General features: G+C 32.5%; 1 protein-coding gene and 2 pseudogenes across 1 annotated transcript; all 3 read right to left on the bottom strand.

Moving 5' to 3' along the window:
* Window positions 1-4,919: 4,919 nt before the first annotated feature.
* Window positions 4,920-6,274, bottom strand: LOC108833033 (uncharacterized; annotated as a pseudogene).
* Window positions 6,275-16,084: 9,810 nt separating this feature from the next.
* LOC108861324 (F-box/LRR-repeat protein At3g58930-like) lies at window positions 16,085-18,526 on the bottom strand. The gene is made up of 4 exons (XM_056988086.1): window positions 17,874-18,526; window positions 16,836-17,782; window positions 16,618-16,758; window positions 16,085-16,543 (listed from the first exon to the last, which is right to left on the bottom strand). Exons 2-4 carry the CDS (start codon window positions 17,772-17,774, stop codon window positions 16,217-16,219), a joined length of 1,407 nt encoding a protein of 468 aa, XP_056844066.1. The 5' UTR covers window positions 17,775-17,782; window positions 17,874-18,526; the 3' UTR covers window positions 16,085-16,216.
* A 2,324-nt stretch (window positions 18,527-20,850) lies between these two features.
* On the bottom strand, window positions 20,851-21,593 carry LOC130497675 (protein YIP4b-like; annotated as a pseudogene).
* Between the last annotated feature and the right edge of the window lie 893 nt (window positions 21,594-22,486).

Here is a 22,486-nt window from a genome sequence, read left to right as displayed (position 1 = left end):
CCCATAACTCGAGTTCCACTTTCATCTACTTCACTAGTAGCTTCTTCTTCACGCAAACCACTGTTCCCAAACTCTCCATAAGACAAAACAAAGCCTTCAGATACTTTGTTTTCATCTTTACTCCAATTCCAACCTCTACTTTCATCAAAGATCACATCTCTACTAACAACGATCTTGCGTGTGGTTGGATCAAACAGACGGTATGCCTTAGAGCCAGGCTCAGTTCCCAAGTGTACTAACATCCTTGATCTATCATCCAACTTCTTCCTTCCCACAGCTTCTGTTCTCGCAAAGCTTGTACAGCCAAATACTCGAACATGATTAAGGCTTGGTTTCTTCCCCTTATAAGCCTCGTATGGTGTAGTCTTCTCCAGTGATCTTGTTGCAACTCTATTTATCAGATACGTCGCATGTCTAACAGCCTCTCCCCACAGATAATTAGGCATGTTCATGTTCTTGAGAATACTCCTAATCATCTCAAACAGAGTTCTGTTCCGTCTTTCCACTACGCCATTTTGCTGCGGAGTGTAGGGCGCAGTCAGATGTCTCTTGATTCCTTTCTTCTCACAGTATTCCCGAAACTTATTACTTGTGAACTCGCCTCCTCTATCAGATCTGAGTGTCTGTATAGTGGCCTTCGTCTCCTGCTCAACTATTGCTCTAAAGCCTTTGAACTTGTCAAATGCTTCGCTCTTCTCCTTTAACAGAGCAGTCCACATATAGCGACTGTAGTCATCGATCAAGACAAACACGTATCTCTTATGAGCTGGTGTAGAGGGTGTGATAGGTCCACACAGGTCCCCGTGTACAAGCTCCAATACTTTCGATGCACGATAGGCTGTAGCTTAAGGAAAAGGTTTCCTTGTTTGTTTGCCAAGCAAACATGAGTAACATGTTTCCTTTTCTATTGTCATCTTCGGTATCCCCTTCACCAACTCCTTATCTATCATCACCTTCATAGTGTCAACACCTATGTGTCCGAGACGTGTATGCCACTTGGTAGAGTCACTGAGAGAGATTAGCTGCAGACATCGAACTTGTTCAACTTCTAGCACCACTTTATAGAGCCTGTTTCTTGACCTACTGATCTTGACCAAAAGGGTACCAGTACGGTCGTATAGCAACAGAAGATCACCTTTCATACGCACCTCACAACCTGCCTCTGTGGCTTGACCCAAACTGATTATGTTGCTTTTCAAGTCTGGAATATAATACACATTGTGTAGTATCTTCTTCTCCCCAGTCTTGAATAGAAAGCGTATGGATCCTTTTCCAGCAATGTCTATACGTGAGTCGTCACCGAATCTTACTTTTCCTGAAACAGTTTCATCTAGAGTAGTGAAGAAGCTACGGTTTTCACTCATGTGATTACTGGCGCCGTTATCAAAATACCACAAGTTGCTCAAGTCCATGTCTGCTCCAAGCATGCTTGGTTTCACCTTCTGTTCATTCAGGTAAACCACTTCATGCATCATTAAGTTCTCGGCTTCCTGTGTCTCATCATCCTTCTTCTCAGTAGCTTCTTGCAGCTTCAATAACCTGTCAGGACAGTCCGACGCATAGTGCCCCATCTTATCACATCTGTAGCACACGATCTTTGAATCATCTCTCTCACCACGATTTGCCTGATAATAAGAACGACCACGACCTCTTCCTCCTCTCCAATAAGAGCGACCACCTCTTCCTCTGTTTCCTCTGTAATTATCATGAACAGGCTGTCTCGACTCTGTATTTGCATACATCAGATTGGTTGAGTCCTCTTGTCGCTCCTCTTCTTCTTCACCAATTCTCTCCTCATAGGCCTTGAGCCTTCCTACTATATCCTCGAAACTGGTTGTATTGAGATTGAGGACCTGTTCAAGTGCTGCAATGATATGGATGTATCTCTTCCGCGGTAAGCTTTTCAGAAACTTTTTCACAAGTTTTGGCTCGTCAATAGTTTCACCAAGTGCTGCTGATTTAGATGTAATCTCTGAAAGCTTTCCGACAAAGACATCAACAGTATCTGTCTCCTTCATTTTGATTCTGTCAAACTCCGCCATTAGGGTCTGCAATCTAGCTTCTCGTACTCGATCAGCACCCACGTGTCTTGCCTTTATAGCATCCCAAACAGCCTTTGAGTTATCAAGCTCTCCTACCTGTAAGATCAATGCCTCAGGAATGGATTGGAACAACAGAGCCATTGCCATGTTATTCTTATCTTCGTCTTTTATTCCTTCCTCTATTGTCTCCCACACCTTATTGACCTTTAGAGCTATCTTCATACGCATTGACCATACTGTATAATTTGCAGCAGTTAACATCGGACACTTGATGGAGGATGGTCCGGTCTCCTTCATCTTCGTCTCAGACGTATCTTCCTCCTTCTTGTCTCCCATGCTCGATTACCTAACGTTGCAAGTATGTTAGGCTCTGATACCAAATAAAGTCTCAAAAGATTGAATTGTATAAAGAATAACTCTCTTTATTAACCTTGAGAAAATAACTCAAAACTCAAGAACACAAGACAACCTCTTCAAACTCTTAGGTTTAGCAAACACACTTGCAAACCCTTATAAAGTTAAACAACAACGACATTTTAGGCTATAGATAACTCCTATCTTATATTTTAGATAACTCCAAATATATTCCTAAACCATATCTCGGTTAGGATATAGACAACTTATTCTATCTCAAGCTTAACCAACATTATTTACTCTGCATATTTTCGTTTTCTTTTTTCACTCTGATTTCTCAGCAGATTAATCATCCTGTCAAATTATTTGTGCTACAATCTTAGAATAAACTTTATTGAGTTGATATATAATAGCATTAGTGTACTGTTATACTCTAGGATTTTTTTTTGTAACTGAATACTTTAGGATTTTCTAAATATTCTTTAACGTCTAGCACATAACTACATAAGGATATCATAATAGAAATATCTTTGTATAAAATATTGAAGATCAAGATAATAGCCATCCATTTACACACTTGTAAATGACTAGCACGTTAGCTTCACGAGATTTGAAAGCCCATGACATTTGATTCATAAGATATATATCTTGTTCTTCAAGTTACCACTCATATTGTATGATAAAGTTATTTTAATGAACAGGATTCATCAGCTTGGATTGTGGGTTGGTCCCAAAGGACACAACCTATGTGGAGAGAACGACGAACATAACATACTTATCAGACGGGACTCACATCGACAGTGGAGTGGTCGGGAGGATCAACGACACGTTAAGGACGCAATTTCAACAACAGGTTTTGGAACTTAAGAAGTTTCCCTGATGGTCAAAGAAACTGTTACAGCTTCAACCTGACAACGAACCAGAGGTATCTGATCAGAGGAACCTTTCTGTACGGGAATTACGACGGTCTGAATCAACTCCCTAGCTTTGATCTTCACATTGGTCTGACCAAATGGACCTCTGTTTCAATCCGAGAAGTGGGCAGTACTTTGATCCGCGAGATCATCCATGTCTTAACAGAAGACAATCTCCAAATCTGTCTTGTCAAAACAGGAGAAACGACACCGTTTATTTCTTCCTTGGAACTACGTCCGTTGAACAATAATAATACGTACGTGAGTCAAAGCGGATCGTTGATGTTAGTGAACAGAGTTTACTTTTCACCCACTCCATCGTTCATCAGGTAACGGAATATTTCCCATAAGAGTTGCATCCTTTTTTTTTCTTAATATTTAGGTGGTCAATCTGTTTTTTATAAGGTCAATCCGGTTACAATTTACAGTTTGTCTTTTTTTTTTTGAAACACTTACAGTTTGTCTTTTTATTAAAATAGTTATAGAACACTAAATGGCGTTCCAAAAAAAAAGTTATAGAACACTTAAAATCATAATCTGTTTGTGTTCTTGATTTTTCTCATAGAAAGAAAAAATGTTCATGAATGAAATCTGACATTGGCAACTAGAGAAATGATTAACTAATATATAAACGTTTAGATTCAGTCAACTTTGCAGATTAGTTTTAACTTAAAAGATCATAATAAATCTAAACTCAACATGGTATCAGAACTCCTCTAAGCTGAGCCACTTTGTGGATGTGGATGTTGTTTTCACAATCGCTCAAGTCATCCAACAATTGTTCAAAATTGAGCGTGAAGAGAAATGTTAATAAATGAATTAAGTCCACATAGATAGCAATGATAAACCTGAATATAACACAAGACCAAACTGTAAAACAATTTTGTTTGGTTTTGGATTATTCGATTCAGTTTTTATGGCTGTTCTGTTTTTCTTATTTGTAAATAACAAAAGATGCTCGCGTATAGGTACGATGAGGACATCCATGACCGAATCTGGGTGTCATTCATTAAAGACAAGACAACACAACTTCGATAAGCACAGACCTTCCTGTGGATACAAGTAACTCCTACGATGTGCCTCAACTCGTAGCGAAAACCGCTATGATCCCTGCAGACCCTACTCAGCCTCTGAACTTACGTTGGACTCTCGGTGAAATCACTGCACAGTCATATATATACATGCACTTCGCTGAAATACAGAATCTTGAAGCTAATGAAACTAGAGAGTTCAACATTACTTACAACGGTGGCTTACCTTGGTTCAGCTTCTTTAGTCCCCCAAAGCTTGGCATAACAACTATATTCAATCCAAGAGCTGTGAGTTCTCCTAATGGGATATTCGATTTCACTTTCACTATGACCGGTAATTCAACTCTTCCTCCTCTTATCAACGGCCTTGAGATTTATAAAGTCATAGAAACTTAAGCGGAAACTCAAATGTTTACATGAACATGAAGTGTGACTAATGATATTGTTCTGTTTACCATTGTGAGTTTTCAAATGTGTGTTTCTTTAAAGAAGATATATACATTGATGTCTTCTGAGTGTTGTTTGAGTGTTACTCGTGAGTTGTGTAATAAAAAAAAAATAAGATACTCCATTGTCAATTGATTCAAAGCTCTAAAATCAAACCTTTACTATAAATTTCAAAAATAATTTTCTTATTTTCTTCCACTAGAAACTAATATTATTCTAGTGGAAGAAGAAACTATTCTCCCAAGTCAAAACGACATAAGTAGTAACGACACCAATACCACTACTTAGTTGCCTCAGCTCTTTCCTTATCTTGTGGGTGAAGAGTCTACAAGCATCCATGCTTAAATTCACTGCAGCTGCTAAAGCCACATGCAGCATCCTCCAAGCATGTCACATGCTTCACACCTAGTTTCACCTTAGGCTTGCTCTGTTTCTCAACTCCTTCCACCGCATTCGACATCACAAACCTAAAGTTACATCGTGCTTGGGGCAGAACCCTAAATCCGACCCGCATTCTGAACCGGTTCTTGATGATCTTGTAGAAAGATCAAAACTTTCATTGGAGAGAGTCAGAGAGGCAGCATTGACTATGGCTGCGGTGATGATGGTCCCGTCGATGGCAAACCACCCGCCAAGTTTCGTGCTGATCGACGACGATGATGAGATCACAGTATCAAATTCATCTTGAAACAGCTGGAACTTGTAACCGAGAGAGTCAGAGGTGCCTGGCTCACGCCATGATTCGAGACGACCCCATGGCTTCATAGTGTAGCCATCAGGTCGGAGGATGAGCCAAACGCAGGGACTTGACCGAGACACGAGGTTGGATGTTATGATACTTGTATCAAAAGAAAGAACAAATCTGAAAAATAAGAAACTGTAAGATCACAGTTGCAAGAAACCCCTGAGAGACTTTCTCTGACCCTTACACCAGATGATTAAACAATTGATAAGCAGCCAAAACAAGTGATTGACTTCTTATACTACTCTTAGGTCTTGTACACACGCTTAGCCATAACCGACACCCCATGTGCGGTTATCTACTCACTACTATCCAGCTGTGCACACACGCACAACTAATGAAAAACACTCCATGTGCTTTTTGTCTCATCCTGGCCAAAGCCGTTATTTGTTACTACTATTACTACTTTTAGAATCTCTTCATCTCCAAGTAATCAACTCTTCCAAGATATTAACTCCTTCCAGCCCAAGAAGACCCATTTCCAAGCATTTTTCTCGCTGCACTCTTTCTCCTTTGATACTGATGAATAATCGGTGGGTGATGGTCTTCATACGTAACAATACTCGGCCGACCAAAATTGACCTTGTCCTCAAGGTCAAAGTTAGGATACAGCCTCTGAAACCTCGACTTGTCTTCCCACGTGCAATCATAAGATAGTAGCCCCTTCCATTTGACTAGCAGCTCCTCCATTGCAGAATATTCCACAGTTCGAGTTTGCAGCACCCTTTCTGGCTGTGCTTCCATCACACCCTCAGCAGTTAACTGAGGAGGAAGAGCACTATAACTGTATCTACATCTCCGGTTGCCTTCTTCAGTTGTGAAACATGGAAAGTGTTGTGGTTCTTAGCCTCTGCAGGCAGCTTCAAGCGATAGGCTACCTTCCCTACCTTTGCTTCCAACTCGAAAGGTCCATAAAACCGGGCCGATAGTTTCTCATTAGCACATCTCGCCAGAGTCTGTTGACGATAAGGACGGATTTTCAAGTACACCTTATCCACATCACATAACTCCAACTCTGCGCAACTCATCTGCTCTCTGCTTCATTAACTGCTGAGCCTTGTGTAGTTGCTCACGCAGTAGACTCAACGTTTCATCTCTGTCTATCAACTGTGCTTCCAAATCTGCATTCATGGTGGAGCCAGCTTCATACTTTAGTAATGCATGCGCGTCTGTCCCATAGAGACCCGTAAATGGTGACATGTTGATGGAAAAATGGTGAGAGGTGTTGTAGCTGAATTCGTCCCAAGGTAAGAACTTAGCCCATGATTTCGTTTTCTCACTCGCAAAGCACCGCCATTCCTATGTTGGTCACCTCAGTCTGTCCGTCAGAATGTGGGTGATATGTTGTACTGAAACACAACCAAGTACCTGCTAGGCGAAATAATTCTTTCCAGAAACAGCTTGTGAAGACCCGATCCCTATCAGATACAATCGTGCGAGGAAACCTGTGAAGGCAGATGATCTCTTGCACAAAATGACTGCCACATCAGTAGAGGTAAAGGGATGTCTCAAGGCGATGAAATGGCTATACTTCGTAAGCTTGTCGACGACGACCATGACTGCATTGAACTCCTTCGATCGACGGAGGTCTTCCACAAAGTCCATAGAGATGTCTTTCCATACTTTCTCTGGTACTGGTAGTGGTTGTACAAGACCCCCTAGTGCCAAAGTGGAATACTTGTGGAGCTACATACCTCCTGATATCCGACATAATTCCCGTTCAGTAGAATACCTTAGCAATCCACTTTTGTGTCTTGAAAACCCCTCTGTGACCCTCAATTTTGCTATCAAGCAACTCTTTCATCACCAAACCTACCAACGGAGAACTCCTTGGCATCACTAGCTTCCCCTTTCTCAAAAGTTTCCCATGAACCAAGTTGTAATCTGGGTGAGATGAGGCGTCCTCTTTCAACTCAGCAATTAGCTATTGCAACTCGATATCCTGATCTACTTCCCCCAAAACCTCTTCCATTTGTTTAGCTGACGGTACCAGAAAGTGCACCCAAGACAACCTCCACTTTTTTTCTAGATAAATCATCAGCTGCCTTATTCTCTAACACTGGTCTGTAATGAATGATGAAATCAAAATCCAGTAATTTGGTGAGCCAGCACTGATGTTCCATGTTGATCTCTCTTTTTTCAAGCAGGAAAAGGCTCTTTTGGTCTGTTTAATTTGACCACAAACTTTCTTCCCACGAGATAGTGTTTCCACTTCTGAATAGCGAAGGCGATGGTCATAGAATAATTTCAGCTTCTGACGGTCTGTGAGAGCTTGACTATAGAATGCAATAGGTATGCGATGCTGCATCCATGTCGACTGCTGATGCATCTGATTCCACTTCAAACAATGAGTTAAAATCCGGCATTGCTAGGACTGACATTCTCGTTATCGCGGTTTTGAGACTCTCGAAAGCAGCTGTAGCTTCTGTACTCCACATGAACTTATCCTTCTTTAATAGAGACGTCAATTATTTTCCTATCTGACCATATCCCAACACAAACTTCCTGTAGTATCCTGTGAGGCCGAGGAATCCGCGTAAGTTCTTCACATTTCGCGGTTGTTCCTAGTCAACTATTGCTCGAATTCTTTCTGGATCAGCTGCTACCCCTTCTGCTGATATAACATGTCCTAGATACTCTTATCTTTCTGCTACCAAACGGACACTTCTTCCTGTTTGTGTAGAGATGATGTTGTCTTAGAAGAGACAGGACCTCCACCAAGTGTCTTTTGTGTTCTTCTTTGGTTTGGCTGTAGACCAGGATGTCGTCGAAGAACACCAAGATGGACCTGCGTAGGAGTGACCTGAAGACATCGTTCATTAGAGATTGGAATGTTGTGGGTGCGTTGGAGAGCCCGAAGGGCATTAAAAGGAATTTGTAATGTCTATCGTGTGTGCAGAATGCTGTTTTAGGTACATCCTCTCTTCGCACATGTATTTGAAGATAACCCGAGCGTATGTCTAGTTTGGAGAATACCTGCAGCCAGCATCGCTGCTACCTCTTTGTTGATCTCCTCTTTCTGTATCTAAATGGACGAACGCTCACCGGTCTCGCATCGTGTTCCAGTACAATAAAATGCTCTCTTCCGCGTGAGGTAGGAAGTCCCACTGGTTCCTTAAATATCTCAATGAAATCAGCAAACACTGACTCCTATTCCTTCATAATCGTATCCACATTCATCATGGCTGTGTGTAACCCTCCAAACTCTACTATCAATCCCTCCTCTTCATTCTCCCATGTCTTTAAAAGTGACTTCAACGACACCAGAGCAGAGTGGAGACTCGGGTCTCCTTGAAGTGTGATCAGGTCGTTCCCCAGTTTCACTTGCATCCATTGAAAGTTCCAGTTCACCTCATATTTTCTAAGCTAAAATGTCCTTAGTTAAAAGAAAATATTTGATAATTAGAAAAATATCAACTTATTTATCTTTTTCTTCCAATTGGTTTAAAAATGTGTCTTAGTGATTAAATAACTCGACTATTTTTAAATTGTAAAATAAACCCTCAACTAATGTTTTAGTATTTTAACCCCTGAACTTACAAGTTGCTAACATATATAATCTTTTGTTACAAAATTATAGACGGAGGGTGACATACATTAACAATTCGTAAGTTGAGGAGTTAAAACATTAAAAAAATATTTGAGGGTATATTTTACGATTTAAAACTCTCACTTAAATGGGTTAAACAAACCATTTATTTCTTTAAAACATACATATTTTAATTAAATCTGATTAATTAATAAGAAGAAATAATTATCTAAAAATGAAATGTTATATTATTTTAGGCATATATACTTAATATTGATGTGAGATCCAATATTATATCAAAATAAAATATTATTATTTGTATAAATTTTTATTATTTTACATTTTTAATTTTTTTTACACCACAAAATATACATCTCGTTATTTTAAAATTATTTATCCTACTTGCAATTTACATTATATTTTCTATCTTTGATTTTAACAACTGTAGAACATGTCATTTTTATTGATCTTTCTTACTCAATTTATCACAATGTTTTAAAAACACATAAAACTAATTAGTTCACATTTATAGTAACACAAAAAATACATGTATCTCGACAAATAAATAAAATTAAATACATAAGAATATAAAAGAACCAAGAACACAACAAACATATTTTATTATTCTTCCCTCCTGTTTTTGTTTTATTTATGTCTCCTTTATTTATTTTACTATTCAAAAAGCATGCTAATTTTATTATAATAAAATCTATACGAATTATATTAATAGAGTATTAACTCTAGGAAAAGCATGTGAAAAATAATTTGATTAATTTAATTTTAAATGAATTACTATATAATAATTTTAAATGAATTAACATATTTTAAGAAAAACAGCATTTTCCAAAACAATATCCATGATTTTTTTTCAATAATTACTTATTTTAAAATACATAAATAATTAGTTAAAATTATAAATGAGCATATAATTATTATTTATCCTTTTAATGAAATCTAATTTGGTCACTTTTCTTTCGAAGTTATCTAAGGAACAAAAACTTAATATTAGATTTAGAATCCTCAAATAACTAACATAGATTAAGCAAAACTTTAAAATGTGATAAAGCAATAAATAAATATTAGTACTGAATCAAAATGAAAGTAGAGAATCAATGGTTATACAATTTATTCTATAATATTTTTGAGCTTGTTGAACCCTTTTTGTTTTAATATTTATATTAAATATTTTCTAGATAATATTTTTTTGTTGAAGAATTTGTTCACTTAGTCATTAGTTTTTATGGCTATTTATTTATTTATTGAATTTATTAATTCTATGGCTTTATCAAAAATATAATAAATATATAGTTAATGAAATACTTGAATTTGTTTAACAGATTAAGACAACAATAGATCAACTCATAAAAAAATTTGATTCCCTTTAATTTTGATTTACATTTTAACGTTATGTTGTATAATGTATATATTTAAAATAAATTTTAAAATAAACTAAATTAATTTTAAAAAACTACAAAAAAAAATAAGTGTACAATAAGAAATAATTGTAATTAATTATATATTTTATTCAAAACTAGATATGGATCAGTGCGTTGCACGGGTTTTATATAATATTTCAATATATGAAAACATAAAATGATGAAAATATTTCCATCATTAGTTTTACTGTATGTGAAACTTATTTTATGAATAGGATTTTATTTTCAACGTAAGTTTCTATTTGTATCCCGGAAATCTTGTACTTAGAGTCACTTGAAAATTTAATATACAAAGGTGGATTAAGAGTTATTAGCTACCTTGGACCTAAGCTTAGAGAAAATACTCAGACTTGAACATCTAAACCGAACCTAAGCTAAAAGAATAAAATACAAAGAATTTAAAAGTTTAATTAAACCAATCGAATCATTAATAGTGTCATATACTTTCTTATGTCCTTCATTATTAAGATTTTCTACTTTGAATTTTCAGTTATAGTAATATATTTTCAAGAAGAGAATAATGCATATAACCCCCCCAAACTATATTTCTCGTATAAACACTAATTAATTTTAATTTTCAGAACATGTATGATTTTTTTCTAAAATAAAAAGAATTAAAATATGTTTCTATAATACTAAATAAAATATTTCTTGAATTCATTGTTTCTCTAATGATTCATGATAACAATTTAATTAATAATATGATTCAAAAAGAAAAAAATACGAAATATAAATTATTTATAGAAACATAATATTATATTTTTCTTGATTTTAAAAACCGTCTAATTGTACATAAACATCATTAGTTATAATGCCCTAAAGAAAGTTTTGACGTGATTGGTTATAGTGTCGCCAGCTCAAAATGTGTTTATACATAGACAATAGTTAGTTAAAATGTAATTTTTTATGAATTAATTTTATTAGATAGTCATTTTCAAATTATTTGTATATGATTTTGGAAACAGAATATTACTATCACATCATCTTTTACCATCATTTTAAGGATTTTAGTAGCAAAAAATAAATTATTGAAAAACTAATATCAAATAAATTTTCCAAGTACTATTAAATATATATTTTTTAAATTACTATTCTTACAATTCGTTATTTGACATCATTAATATTTTTTAAAAAATAATTATATATCTTCTTTTATCATGGTCTTCCTAATTTGTTTCTCAAATAGTAAAAATACCATCTAAATAAAGTTTTAGAATTTTTTTGATAGAATGTATATGAATAGAAAAATAATAACTAATATCAAAAATATAATTATATACTTATTTATATTTTTAAAGGATTTACAAAAGGAATATTATGAACACATAATTATTTTAATTACATTTCTTTAAGATTTAGAAAACAATATTTTATTAAAAAAAACTCAATTCCAGTTAATTATAATACATTTTTTTTTTAATTTTTTATGTTTGGTTAAAAGATATGAGAAAGTTTAGTACAATAAATAAATATGAGTATTTGTATTTTTATGATTTTAACTAAACTATTAAACCGGAAAATTAGAATTTGGATAAAATGCTTATAAATCTTAGATTAAAATAAAATAAAATATCACATAATCTTTTAAAATTATCATTTATTTGAGATTTTAGATAATAAAATGAAATATCAAAACAAAATAACAATAATTAATATTCAGAACATCTACAATTAATATAAAATATTTTCTTAACATTAATATTTTTAAACTCCGCCTTTAATATCATTATATTTTTAATCTTTAGATTAAATAAATACTTTTAATATCATGTTCTTCATAAAATTAGTTTTAAAAGGAAACAACAATAAAATATTTTTAACTATTCTATTTTGGTTAATAGTTATAAAATGAAAATTAATAAATACACTTATTTTATATAATTATAATTATATATGTATTTAAAACTTTTTGCTTAGGACTTTAGAAAAGGTAAACTAATAATATTTTACAATAATATTTTGTTTAGGGTTTTAGAAAATAAAAAAATATAAAATTAAAAATAAAATTTATTTTTATTTTTATTTTGTAAATGAAAGTTTTATAATTCTTTTTATTAATATGTTACTATTTACAATATTATTAAAAATTATTTTTATAAAAACTAAAATTGCAGAAAAATATTTTATAATTTTATTTTGCTTTGTATTTATCTATAAAAGATGAATAATACCTAATCTTGTTAATTACCATAATTATTTTACAATTATTTTCTTGGTATAATATAAAAAGGAAAATTACTATGAAATCATTTATTTCAAATAATTATAATATTTTTTATTTTATAATATTTATATTTACATCATCTATACTATTATTTACCAAGTGATTTGGCTTATGTGTCAACTTCTCCTTATTTTTAGATTTTTTTCTTATTTGTTAATATTTTCAATAATTACAATTAGTAATTTCAATATTTTGTTGATTTGTCATGCTCTCCATAATTTTAGATAATTCATCTTTTACATTCAATTATTAATTTTAATAATTAATTTTATTATCACTATCTTGAGAAGAGTTAAAAAATTCTAATGATAATATCATAATTAAATTCTAATGATAATATCATAAAGAATTCAAAAATATTTATATTATTATTTGTAAAATTATGTTTTGGCTTTCGCTTATGTGTCAACTTCTCCATCATTTTAGGTTTTTCACTTATTTGTCGCTATTTTCGATAATTTTAATTAGTATTTTCAATATTTTGATAATTTGTCATGCTATCCATAAATTTAGGATAAGTTATATTTTATGCTCCATTATTAATTTTAATAAATAATTTTAATGATTTAGCTGATAATTTATTATTATCACTATCTTGAGATAATTAAAAATTATAATGATAATATCATAATTAAATTTATATTATATTTATTTTATTAACATTAAAATATTTTATATTATATTTGGTTTATTAATATTAAACTCATTATATTTATATATATATATTATATCACATAAGATAAAATGAATCATAATTTTAAGATAAATTTCTTAACACAATCAAAATCACTCATTGTGATAATTTCTGAAAAATAGTTCGTAAAGAATTCAAAAATATTTATATTATTATTTTTAAAATATTTTTTCGTTTTCAATTTAAAAATTTGAGAATTTAGAATATTTATTATAATTAATAAATAATTAGATCAGATCTGTTAATATATAATTACATATGAACCAAAAACGAATTTTTATTTATTTAATAATCAGTATTATCTAAAATATTCTATATTATCTTATCTAAAAGTATTTTACATTATAATATTATAAAAATAAATCATTGTATATAGTTTTATGAATATATGTCATAATCATAATCAAAATGTATATAATTGTAAACACTTGTCATAATTTTAAAATTTTATTGACATGTGTCACGATCGTGTTAGTTAGCAACTTTGAAAGAGATAAACAATAATTAATCTTATTAATTACCATAATTGTTTTTAAGATTATTTATTTTATAATATTTAAAATAAATATAAATTAGAAATAATGATATCTTCTTCCGAAATCGCATTGCGTTACAACAGATTTTTTGATGTTATAATTTAATGAAATTAGAAATAATGATATCTTGTTGTAACGCAATGGGCTCATATAAATTAGAAATAATGATATATGAGCCCATTGCGTTACAACAGATTTTTTGATGTTATAATTTAATAAAAAACATAAAATAATAAAAAAATTATTATATTTTTATGATTGCTTTTTGCATATATTGTGTGAAATTTATTTTATTGTTAAAACCTCGTTTTCTCACATAAGTTTAAACTAATATTTGTATTTTATAATCATGATGCATCGATGAATTTTTATAAACTTTGTACTTAGGATTAGAAAAAATACTATACCAAAACGTTTAAAGTGAATATAACCCGAAATAAGAAATTTAATAAAAAAGTAAAAAGTAATGAAATTCAAATACGCAGTTTAGTCAATGACAACATTATACATGTTCTTATGAATTAATTTAATGTTTTATAAAATAGGCTTTTAAATTTATATTTTGCTAGGATTTCATTTAAACGAAAACATTCGATTTTATAAATATCCTTTTTAGTTACAATTAAAATAATAAAATAATATTAAATACTTTTTTACATTTTTGTTTAAGATTTTAGAAAAACAAATTACTATCATATAATCTTTTACAATTATCTTCTCTTAGAATTTCAGAAAAAATAAATTGCTATCAAATATTTTTTTCTATTTTTACAGTTTTAGTAATACTAATTTTACTATTCTTTTGTTAAATTATTTTAGTATCATGTTCATCATCAAATACTCTTTTAAAAATATTATTAAATAAATTTTTACAATTCTGTTTTGGTTAGGAATTAAAAATATGATACAAATTTCTATTGTTTAGGATTTTTTTTTATAAAAAAAGGAAAACAACTTTCAAATATATTTTTACAGTTTTTAGGATTTTAAAAGGAAATTAATATTACATAATCTTTTCAATTATACTTTAGGATTTTGGAAAGTAAAAATTATTTTTGGGCAAATAAAATTTCTATTAATTAGTTATTTCCAGTTAATATTAACTATTTCTAAAAGTTGGCATTTTCAAAATTCGTTTATTTTCAATATCACTAAGATTTTTACAATTTTTCTTGTTAATTAAATCATTATTAGGAAATACATATTTAATTAACATATTATATTTAATTATTATAATGGTATATTTAAAATTGTGATATGTGTTAAATTATCTCATAATTAAACATAAATATACTAAGCTAATAAAATCAACTTTAGTTAAAAACTAATTACATAGTAATTTTCCATTTAAAAAAATAATTATAATAATTATATATTAAAAAATATATAATAATAAATGAGTTTCTTTTTTTAACGAATCATCATTAATATATAAATATATTATATATTTACTTTTCCTTTTTCTTGGTATAAATAAAAAAAGGAAAAGTACTATGTAATCATTTATTTTATTTTTTTAGTTTATAATATTTATATTGACACCATTTTAATTAAATAGGCTTTAATATAAGGTTCATTATCAACAAACAATAAATAAGAAAAATTTCATATTTGTTAATTAAATAATTTATAAAATCTATTTATCACCAAATTCTTTTTAAAAGGAAAATTACCATATTTATGGTTATGATATAAGAAAGGAAAATTACTATGGAATAATTTATTTTAGATAATCATAATACAAATTTATACAATTTTAAACACTTTTACAAGAACCAAGCTTTTTATATAATAAGATAGAATATACAAGAATAAAAAGCTGCAGTGTAATAAATTAGGTACTAGTATTGTTTAAATTTGTTTTGAATAGTTTATAGTTAAGTAACTTGAACCAACCCGTGCTAAGTCCAATAAATAAGCTGTTTGTGTGTTTTAGGAAGCTTACATTGGTAGAGTAGAGAGCAGCTTGCTAAACTAAACAAAAGCAAGATGAACACAGAACATAGGTGAATTGCTTCAGGTCTCTGATTACTATTTTGCTTAGTCTAGTTTGCTCATGTTACATAATTATCATATTCCTATTTAGACAGCTGGTGAAGCAATCAGAATAACAGCAAAAGCTGAAACTGTTTCTAGGTGGAGCAAAACCATGGATTAAACCTCAGTTTACAAAAACGTAACGTACATACTTCAACATGTGTCAAGATCACTGATTGGTTGGTCAAACTCAAATATGTCCTTGTGCTGTCCACTTCCTATCTAAGAGATCACTCACCGGAGCTGGACACTGCAACTCGGCGACAACCTGTTGTTACAACAGTGTTGTACACTTTGAACATCTCTTTCATACGTCTATACACTTGAGGGTTTCTAATCTGCATAGGCAAAATGTGTTCAGTAAAGACGTCCAGCCTCTTCAAACACGGAAAGTAGGCCAAGAAATGCTTTATCATGGCCATCTCTTTCTTTGTTCCTAGGAATCCTCTAATCTCCAACCTATTCACTGGACAAGACCTGAGTGAACGACCTTTGTCTCCCTGAACAATGCAGGGACAAGTATCCTCACATCTATCTGTTACAGAGTGTACTAGGCCCTGCAAGCATATAAAGACATGAGGGTTACTGTAAATGACAAGCATCTCTTAACACATGTCATTTCAATTTTTACCTCCATGGTTATAGTTTCTAAATGTGAGCAGTTCCTTAGAAGAGCAGGCACAGCTTGCCATCCTCGACTCTCCACACTCCAAACACCTAAGAATTTGAGGTTGCTGAACACTGGCATCGACTCAGTGCATAGAGAAAGCACCTGAGAACAAGAACAAGATTTTAATGTTTCACAACTTAGAACCAGAATGAAGCAGAACATTATAGAATAGTACTGACCACGAGACTATCAGATGGTAAGGTAAGCTTCTGAACATTTTTTATGCCAGAAAAGAGCTTCACAACATTGCCAAATTTGAGAACCTCATCATCAGCCTCTAACAAATCATTGTTTGGCTCTCTTACTCGCTTGACCTGATCATCAGTTATCATCAGGCAGATTCTAGCCTCCAATAACTTTCCCATATTAACCAATGGATAGTCCTCCGCAACTAAGTCATAGTACTCTAAGGAGACCAGATTTGGAGTATCAAAAGAAACACTCCTTGGATTTACAAAACCTCTACAACCGGAGCAGTCGAGACTTAGCTTCCTCAGGCTCGCACTTGACACAGTTACATCCAACTCATCCCATGCCGTATTACCTATTCGTAGTTCCTCAAGCACAGGGAAAGAAGGAATAATTTCCTCAAACTTGCCCGAAAAAATAATCGACGCAGACCCAATATCAAGACTTTTAAGCATTGGTAAGGAAGACTTATCCCAATAAAGGTAGCTTTGATTTCTTAGTTTCAGCTTAGCTAATGTACTACTGAAGAACATCTCCTCAGGCAGAGCATACAGATTCTCCACGGAGAAACTAGTGTGAAGATCGAGGTCCGAAACACCACGCTGCAGCACATTACATATCCAACGATGGACAGCATCTGGATGGACAACAGTTACACACTTGAGGGAGAAACTCTTGATAGGAGACTGACCTCGCATAGCAAGTACACTGTCCACAAACCGGATGAAGCTCTCTTGAATATCTTCTCTGTACCGTTTACCAGCTTCAGGATGAAGAAAGACAGAGTCATCAATGTCAAGATTGGTAACAGGTTTCCAAACATTGAGCCATCTCTTTGAGAGAACCGAAGTCAAAACAGCATTCTTTGTCGGAAGGAAGGACACTATATGACAAAGAAGCTCGTCTGGTAAACTGCTGACAAGATCCATCACAATCCCTGCTTCACACATCCAAATTCAGCAACTTGTTTGTAAAAAGAGGCGAGAAGAGACAATGGGAACATAGAAAAACAAAGCTTGAGCATTTACCTTGTTGCAAACGCCAAGCCCAATTTAAAGTTAGGGTTTTTCAGTGAGAAGAGAAGAGATTGCTGGAGATATGGCTTACAAGCAGAGATATGGAAAAGTCAGAGGCTTTCACTAAGAGAAGACATGGAACCATCTAGTTTCAAGAACAGAACATCACTTTAGAGAGAATAAGGCATGGAACGTGAAACGAGGGTTTACAAGTGGTGAAGACGATGACTGACGCAGAGTAGAGAGTGTCTAGTGTGAAAGGAAAGAACGTATAAGCCCATGGGACTATAGTGTTTTTGGGTCATAGCCCAGAAGTGATAATGCAACATAGTTATTGAAGAATCACCCAGGAAATTGATTCCCACCTGAAGCTTTGATTTCATACGGCTAAAGTGACCAAAAATTATCTATTTTATTAAATTAGATATAAGTTTAGTCCAAAGATTTTACTATATGACTTCGGAAATTATTTTTAAATTTTATTCTTAAAATTAGTAACATATTATATTTTCTTAATAGTTACCTAATATAATTAATCAAGATTATTTGTACCCAAAAACCCGACACGAAATTGACCCGAAAATAAAAATCTCATACTCTATTAGACATAGCCTATATATTCGAACGGTTCTTAAAATGTTATATACGAAAACCAATATCAAATCCAATCCGCACCGAAAATTGAACAAAACTTTTGAAAAATGTTTGAACAAATAATTTTTAATATGTTCTGTTATATATATATATACTAGAATAAGCCCGTCCTACGGACGGGAAGTAGATTAATAAATAATTTAGATAATCAAAATAAATATTTAATATGAGTTGTTATTATTAAAAAAGATATATATTTGTTAAAAATTATGTTATTGGACTTGAAGACTAAATAAGCCATATTATCTAAAAATTTGGAGATGCTTTTTAAAAAGACCTTAACCCACCTTCGAAACGTGGGATCTATACTATTATTTGCGAAGTGATTTTTCGAACAATATAATGAAACATACAGTGTATCTAGGGTAAGCTAATGAATAAAAAAAATACATTCTATTGATTTTTTCAATTAATTCAGCATTTATTTTCATTGTTTACTATTGTTTTAACTTTTTATTTTATCACTTAAAAATCAAATATTTTCACAATAAAAATTGTTTTACTTTGATGTTGGTCTTAATTCTATATTGAATTTGATAGTAAGTAGATTATTTTTTCAAAATATAGTTATTTGTTTTTAATTTAAAAAAATACTTTATACATTTCCATTTAAAATTAATAATTTAAATGATGCAAGTAGAATGATTTATTCATTATAACAAAAACAATTAAAATTACGTAGTAACATAAAACCTGTTGTTCAGGAAAAAAAACATAAAAACCTAATACTGTTTGTTATGAATATAATTTGTTTACTATAATTAAGAAGAAAATAAATTATGTTATCTGAATAAATTATTAGAGTTTTAAACTAATAAAATTATGAAATTCAATAATTTAAAACATTTTAAAATAATATATATTATTACAAATGATTATGTTATACATACAATATATTTTAAAATTTATGTTGTGGTTCGAGTCTACAAACCAGTTTTCAAATGGATATGTCAATTTTTTTGTTTGGTTTTCTAATTTTTTTTTAAGCTAAATATAAATCTATTACATATGACTGATGAATAACTGATGAGGTAAACACCAAATATTTAAATATAATATATATATCTATTTAAATAATTGTTTCCTCTCTTTGACCAAAAAAAAAAAAATCATCTCCTCTGTGATAAGAATCATGGAAGAATGTACAAAAGGTGTCATCGAAAGCTATTTGGCTCAAATTGTGCGTTAGTTTTCAACAGACTCAATAAGTATTTTCCATGAATTCCTTGAGAATGTCTTCACAGCATCTTGGGGTTTGACTTCACCAGGAAGAATTCTTTCTACAATACACCAATAATGAGCGTCATCTTGTTGACCAATGACTTCTTGATTCTCCGGAAACGCAGCAAAGCTCCTAAGCTCCTTGAACATGTCTCAAATAGTCTTAAAACCTTGGATCTTCTTCATTGACATGGATACCTGGCAAGGATTCGAGACATGTGTCGCTATTCTCCACTTACCATACTCAGAATGTAACCCTCCTGGTTTCTGCGTTTGTTGGGTACACAGTACCAAAAAGATCTGACACATCAACTTAAAGATCTTGATACTTCTTTTTTTTTTTGAGCAACTGATCTTGATACTTCATTAGCAGAAATGATAGCACCATACGTACATAGCTATAGGTTGAAGAGGAATGAATTATAAATCAAAACTCCTGAAGCGACACAAAAATAATGCAAAATCTTCAATTGCCAAATAGACAGAAGATGAATGTTTGAGGAGAGAAAAACAAACAATTGTTTTATAATATGTTTGTGGAAGTACCGAAGCAGGAAAAAGATCAACATTTTGCGAATAGATTTTCTTTAAAACAGCACAGAGATTTTGCAGCTATCTATACTCATGCTACAAACTCCTAATTCTTAGTTATCGGCCTCCTCATGCCAATGATTATACAACATTGAACATAAATGAACAGAAGTTTCTAATATGCCATGATGCGTAATAATTAACAAAATCAAAAGCAAAGCATGTGAGTTATGGCAAATTTCTAGGCTTGGAGATACACGTGAAATCCAAACACAAACAGTCCTAAGGATTTTACAGAAGCATTTGCCAATGGTTAGTTAGCAAAATCAGTGAACGGAATTTCCTATGAATTATTAATAGCTTACGTAACTACAACATTTAATGGTAAACTTTACAATATGGTTAATTGCATATCGGATAATAGACTGCTCAGGCAAGACAGTAGAGAGCCATGAAACTCAAAATTACAAATATCAGAGAGCACCACATTGTGTTGTTTATTGCTCAAGTTCTATGTGTTAAATCAAAAGCTAACAGCAGTGCACTGTCTAGGGATGCCTTAGAGTTTAGACTAAGCATCATTCTATAGAAACTCCCAAATCAACAAAGATGCCACCTTTAACTTTAAAGCTAAGATTTTCATTACCTTCTTGACGGAGGCAGACCATGAAAACGTAAGCCCCGAGAACACAATGAAGAAAAACGGTCTCCACAGATCCCAATCACAAAGTACCTCCAGGATCCTTGCTATTCGGATTCGGAAACACCACCAGCTTCTGATTACACACGACAGATCCCTTTTCACAGTATCTCACACCGGCTCCTTCAACGTGTTCGGCGGAGACCCGAATCCGCTCCCCCCGATCGTCTTGGAACCTTCGAGATGACGATGTTACCTGGCGGCGGAAGCGACGGAGGGGCTGTAACGGGTGTCACTTTCTGGGAGGTAGAGGAATAAGACGGCGGAAGCGGAGGGAGGTTGGATTGGACGAAGGGAGAGGAGGATGAGACGGGTATTGAGGGACCGATCGGGCTAGGTGGGCATGTGGAGAGGACGGTTCCGAACCTGATTGGAATCCGCCGTTCATCATGTTCTCGATCTCGTCGATGTCTGATTGGGACGATTGGTAAAACTGAATTTTAATAAAACGCAGAGTTTTGTAATAGTAGGACACGTGTCGAGACAGTAGCCTTTGAATTGATGACGTGGAAGCATACGTGGATAGCCCAGGAGGGAAGGAAACTTAACTTTATATAAATAGATATATATATAATATACACATATATAATATGGTCTTCACAAATTTTAAGTAAATCACATTTCATAAATATTTTTGATCAATTAACCTATTTAAAATCCGTTAAACTAAATGAATTTATATGAAAATTTATTTCTATTAAAAGTTCAACTGAACCCTGTTAAACTCTATTTTAACATCATGTGCTTTGTTAACTGATAAATTTAATGTTTCTGTAAAATATTTAAAACTTTAATAAATTAATATCTAATTGAATAAGTCCTGATTTCTTGGAGTGGGATGTAAGTTAAGTTGTTGTACTGTGATAATGATTTTTTTAAAAAATATATCAAAGTTTATTAAAACATATTTCATAAAGTTTTCCAAAAATATGTATCAACAAAAATATGTAATGGCTGGGGACTCCAAACTGACGCTGTTTGTCTGCTCATTCTCGTGGATCCTGTGGTCTTTAGTGGCCTCAAAGTGTCATCTACAACCAGAATGTCAATGGGAGAACTGTCTGTTGCAGTTGCAAAATCTAACAGGAAACAGATGGAGAAAGCAACTCACCTTACTTGGATGGCAAGCTGTAATCTATTGGATTTGGTCGGAAAGGAATAACAGACTTCATTGGAATCACTTTCGACCGACTGATGCGATACTAAGGTTGTTGGATAGACAGATCAATGATAAGATACTGGCGTTCAGATTCTCCTCCCCGGCGACTTCCTCCGCGCTTATGCAAGACTGGGTTTGATCGGATCACTTATGTCGTTTTGGTTTCTTTCTCGTATTCTCCGTCAAACACAAATCACTGGTTGGGCTTTTGGTTCAATTGTTCTTTTCTTATGGATTCTAGTATAGGTTAAATTATCTATGGCCGTGGGCCGGTAGACTATAGCTTTATGGACTTGTAAAATTTTTACATTTCTTTCTGCATTTTAATATGAAAGCCTTCTGTCAAAAAAAAAAATATAT

Source organism: Raphanus sativus, chromosome 1 (genome assembly GCF_000801105.2).
Source record: "Raphanus sativus cultivar WK10039 chromosome 1, ASM80110v3, whole genome shotgun sequence".
NCBI classification, from domain to species: domain Eukaryota; kingdom Viridiplantae; phylum Streptophyta; class Magnoliopsida; order Brassicales; family Brassicaceae; genus Raphanus; species Raphanus sativus.
This window is presented reverse-complemented; position numbering and strand designations above follow the sequence as displayed.

Excerpts from the sequence above, each read along its gene's own strand:
- LOC108861324 (XM_056988086.1), bottom strand. The coding sequence starts at position 17,774 with ATGGATCTTGTCAGCAGTTTACCAGACGAGCTTCTTTGTCATATAGTG. Across the intron at positions 16,759-16,835 it reads TACCATCTGATAGTCTCGTG|GTGCTTTCTCTATGCACTGA; the intron begins GTCAGTACTATT and ends TCTTGTTCTCAG. Across the intron at positions 16,544-16,617 it reads TAGAAACTATAACCATGGAG|GGCCTAGTACACTCTGTAAC; the intron begins GTAAAAATTGAA and ends ATATGCTTGCAG.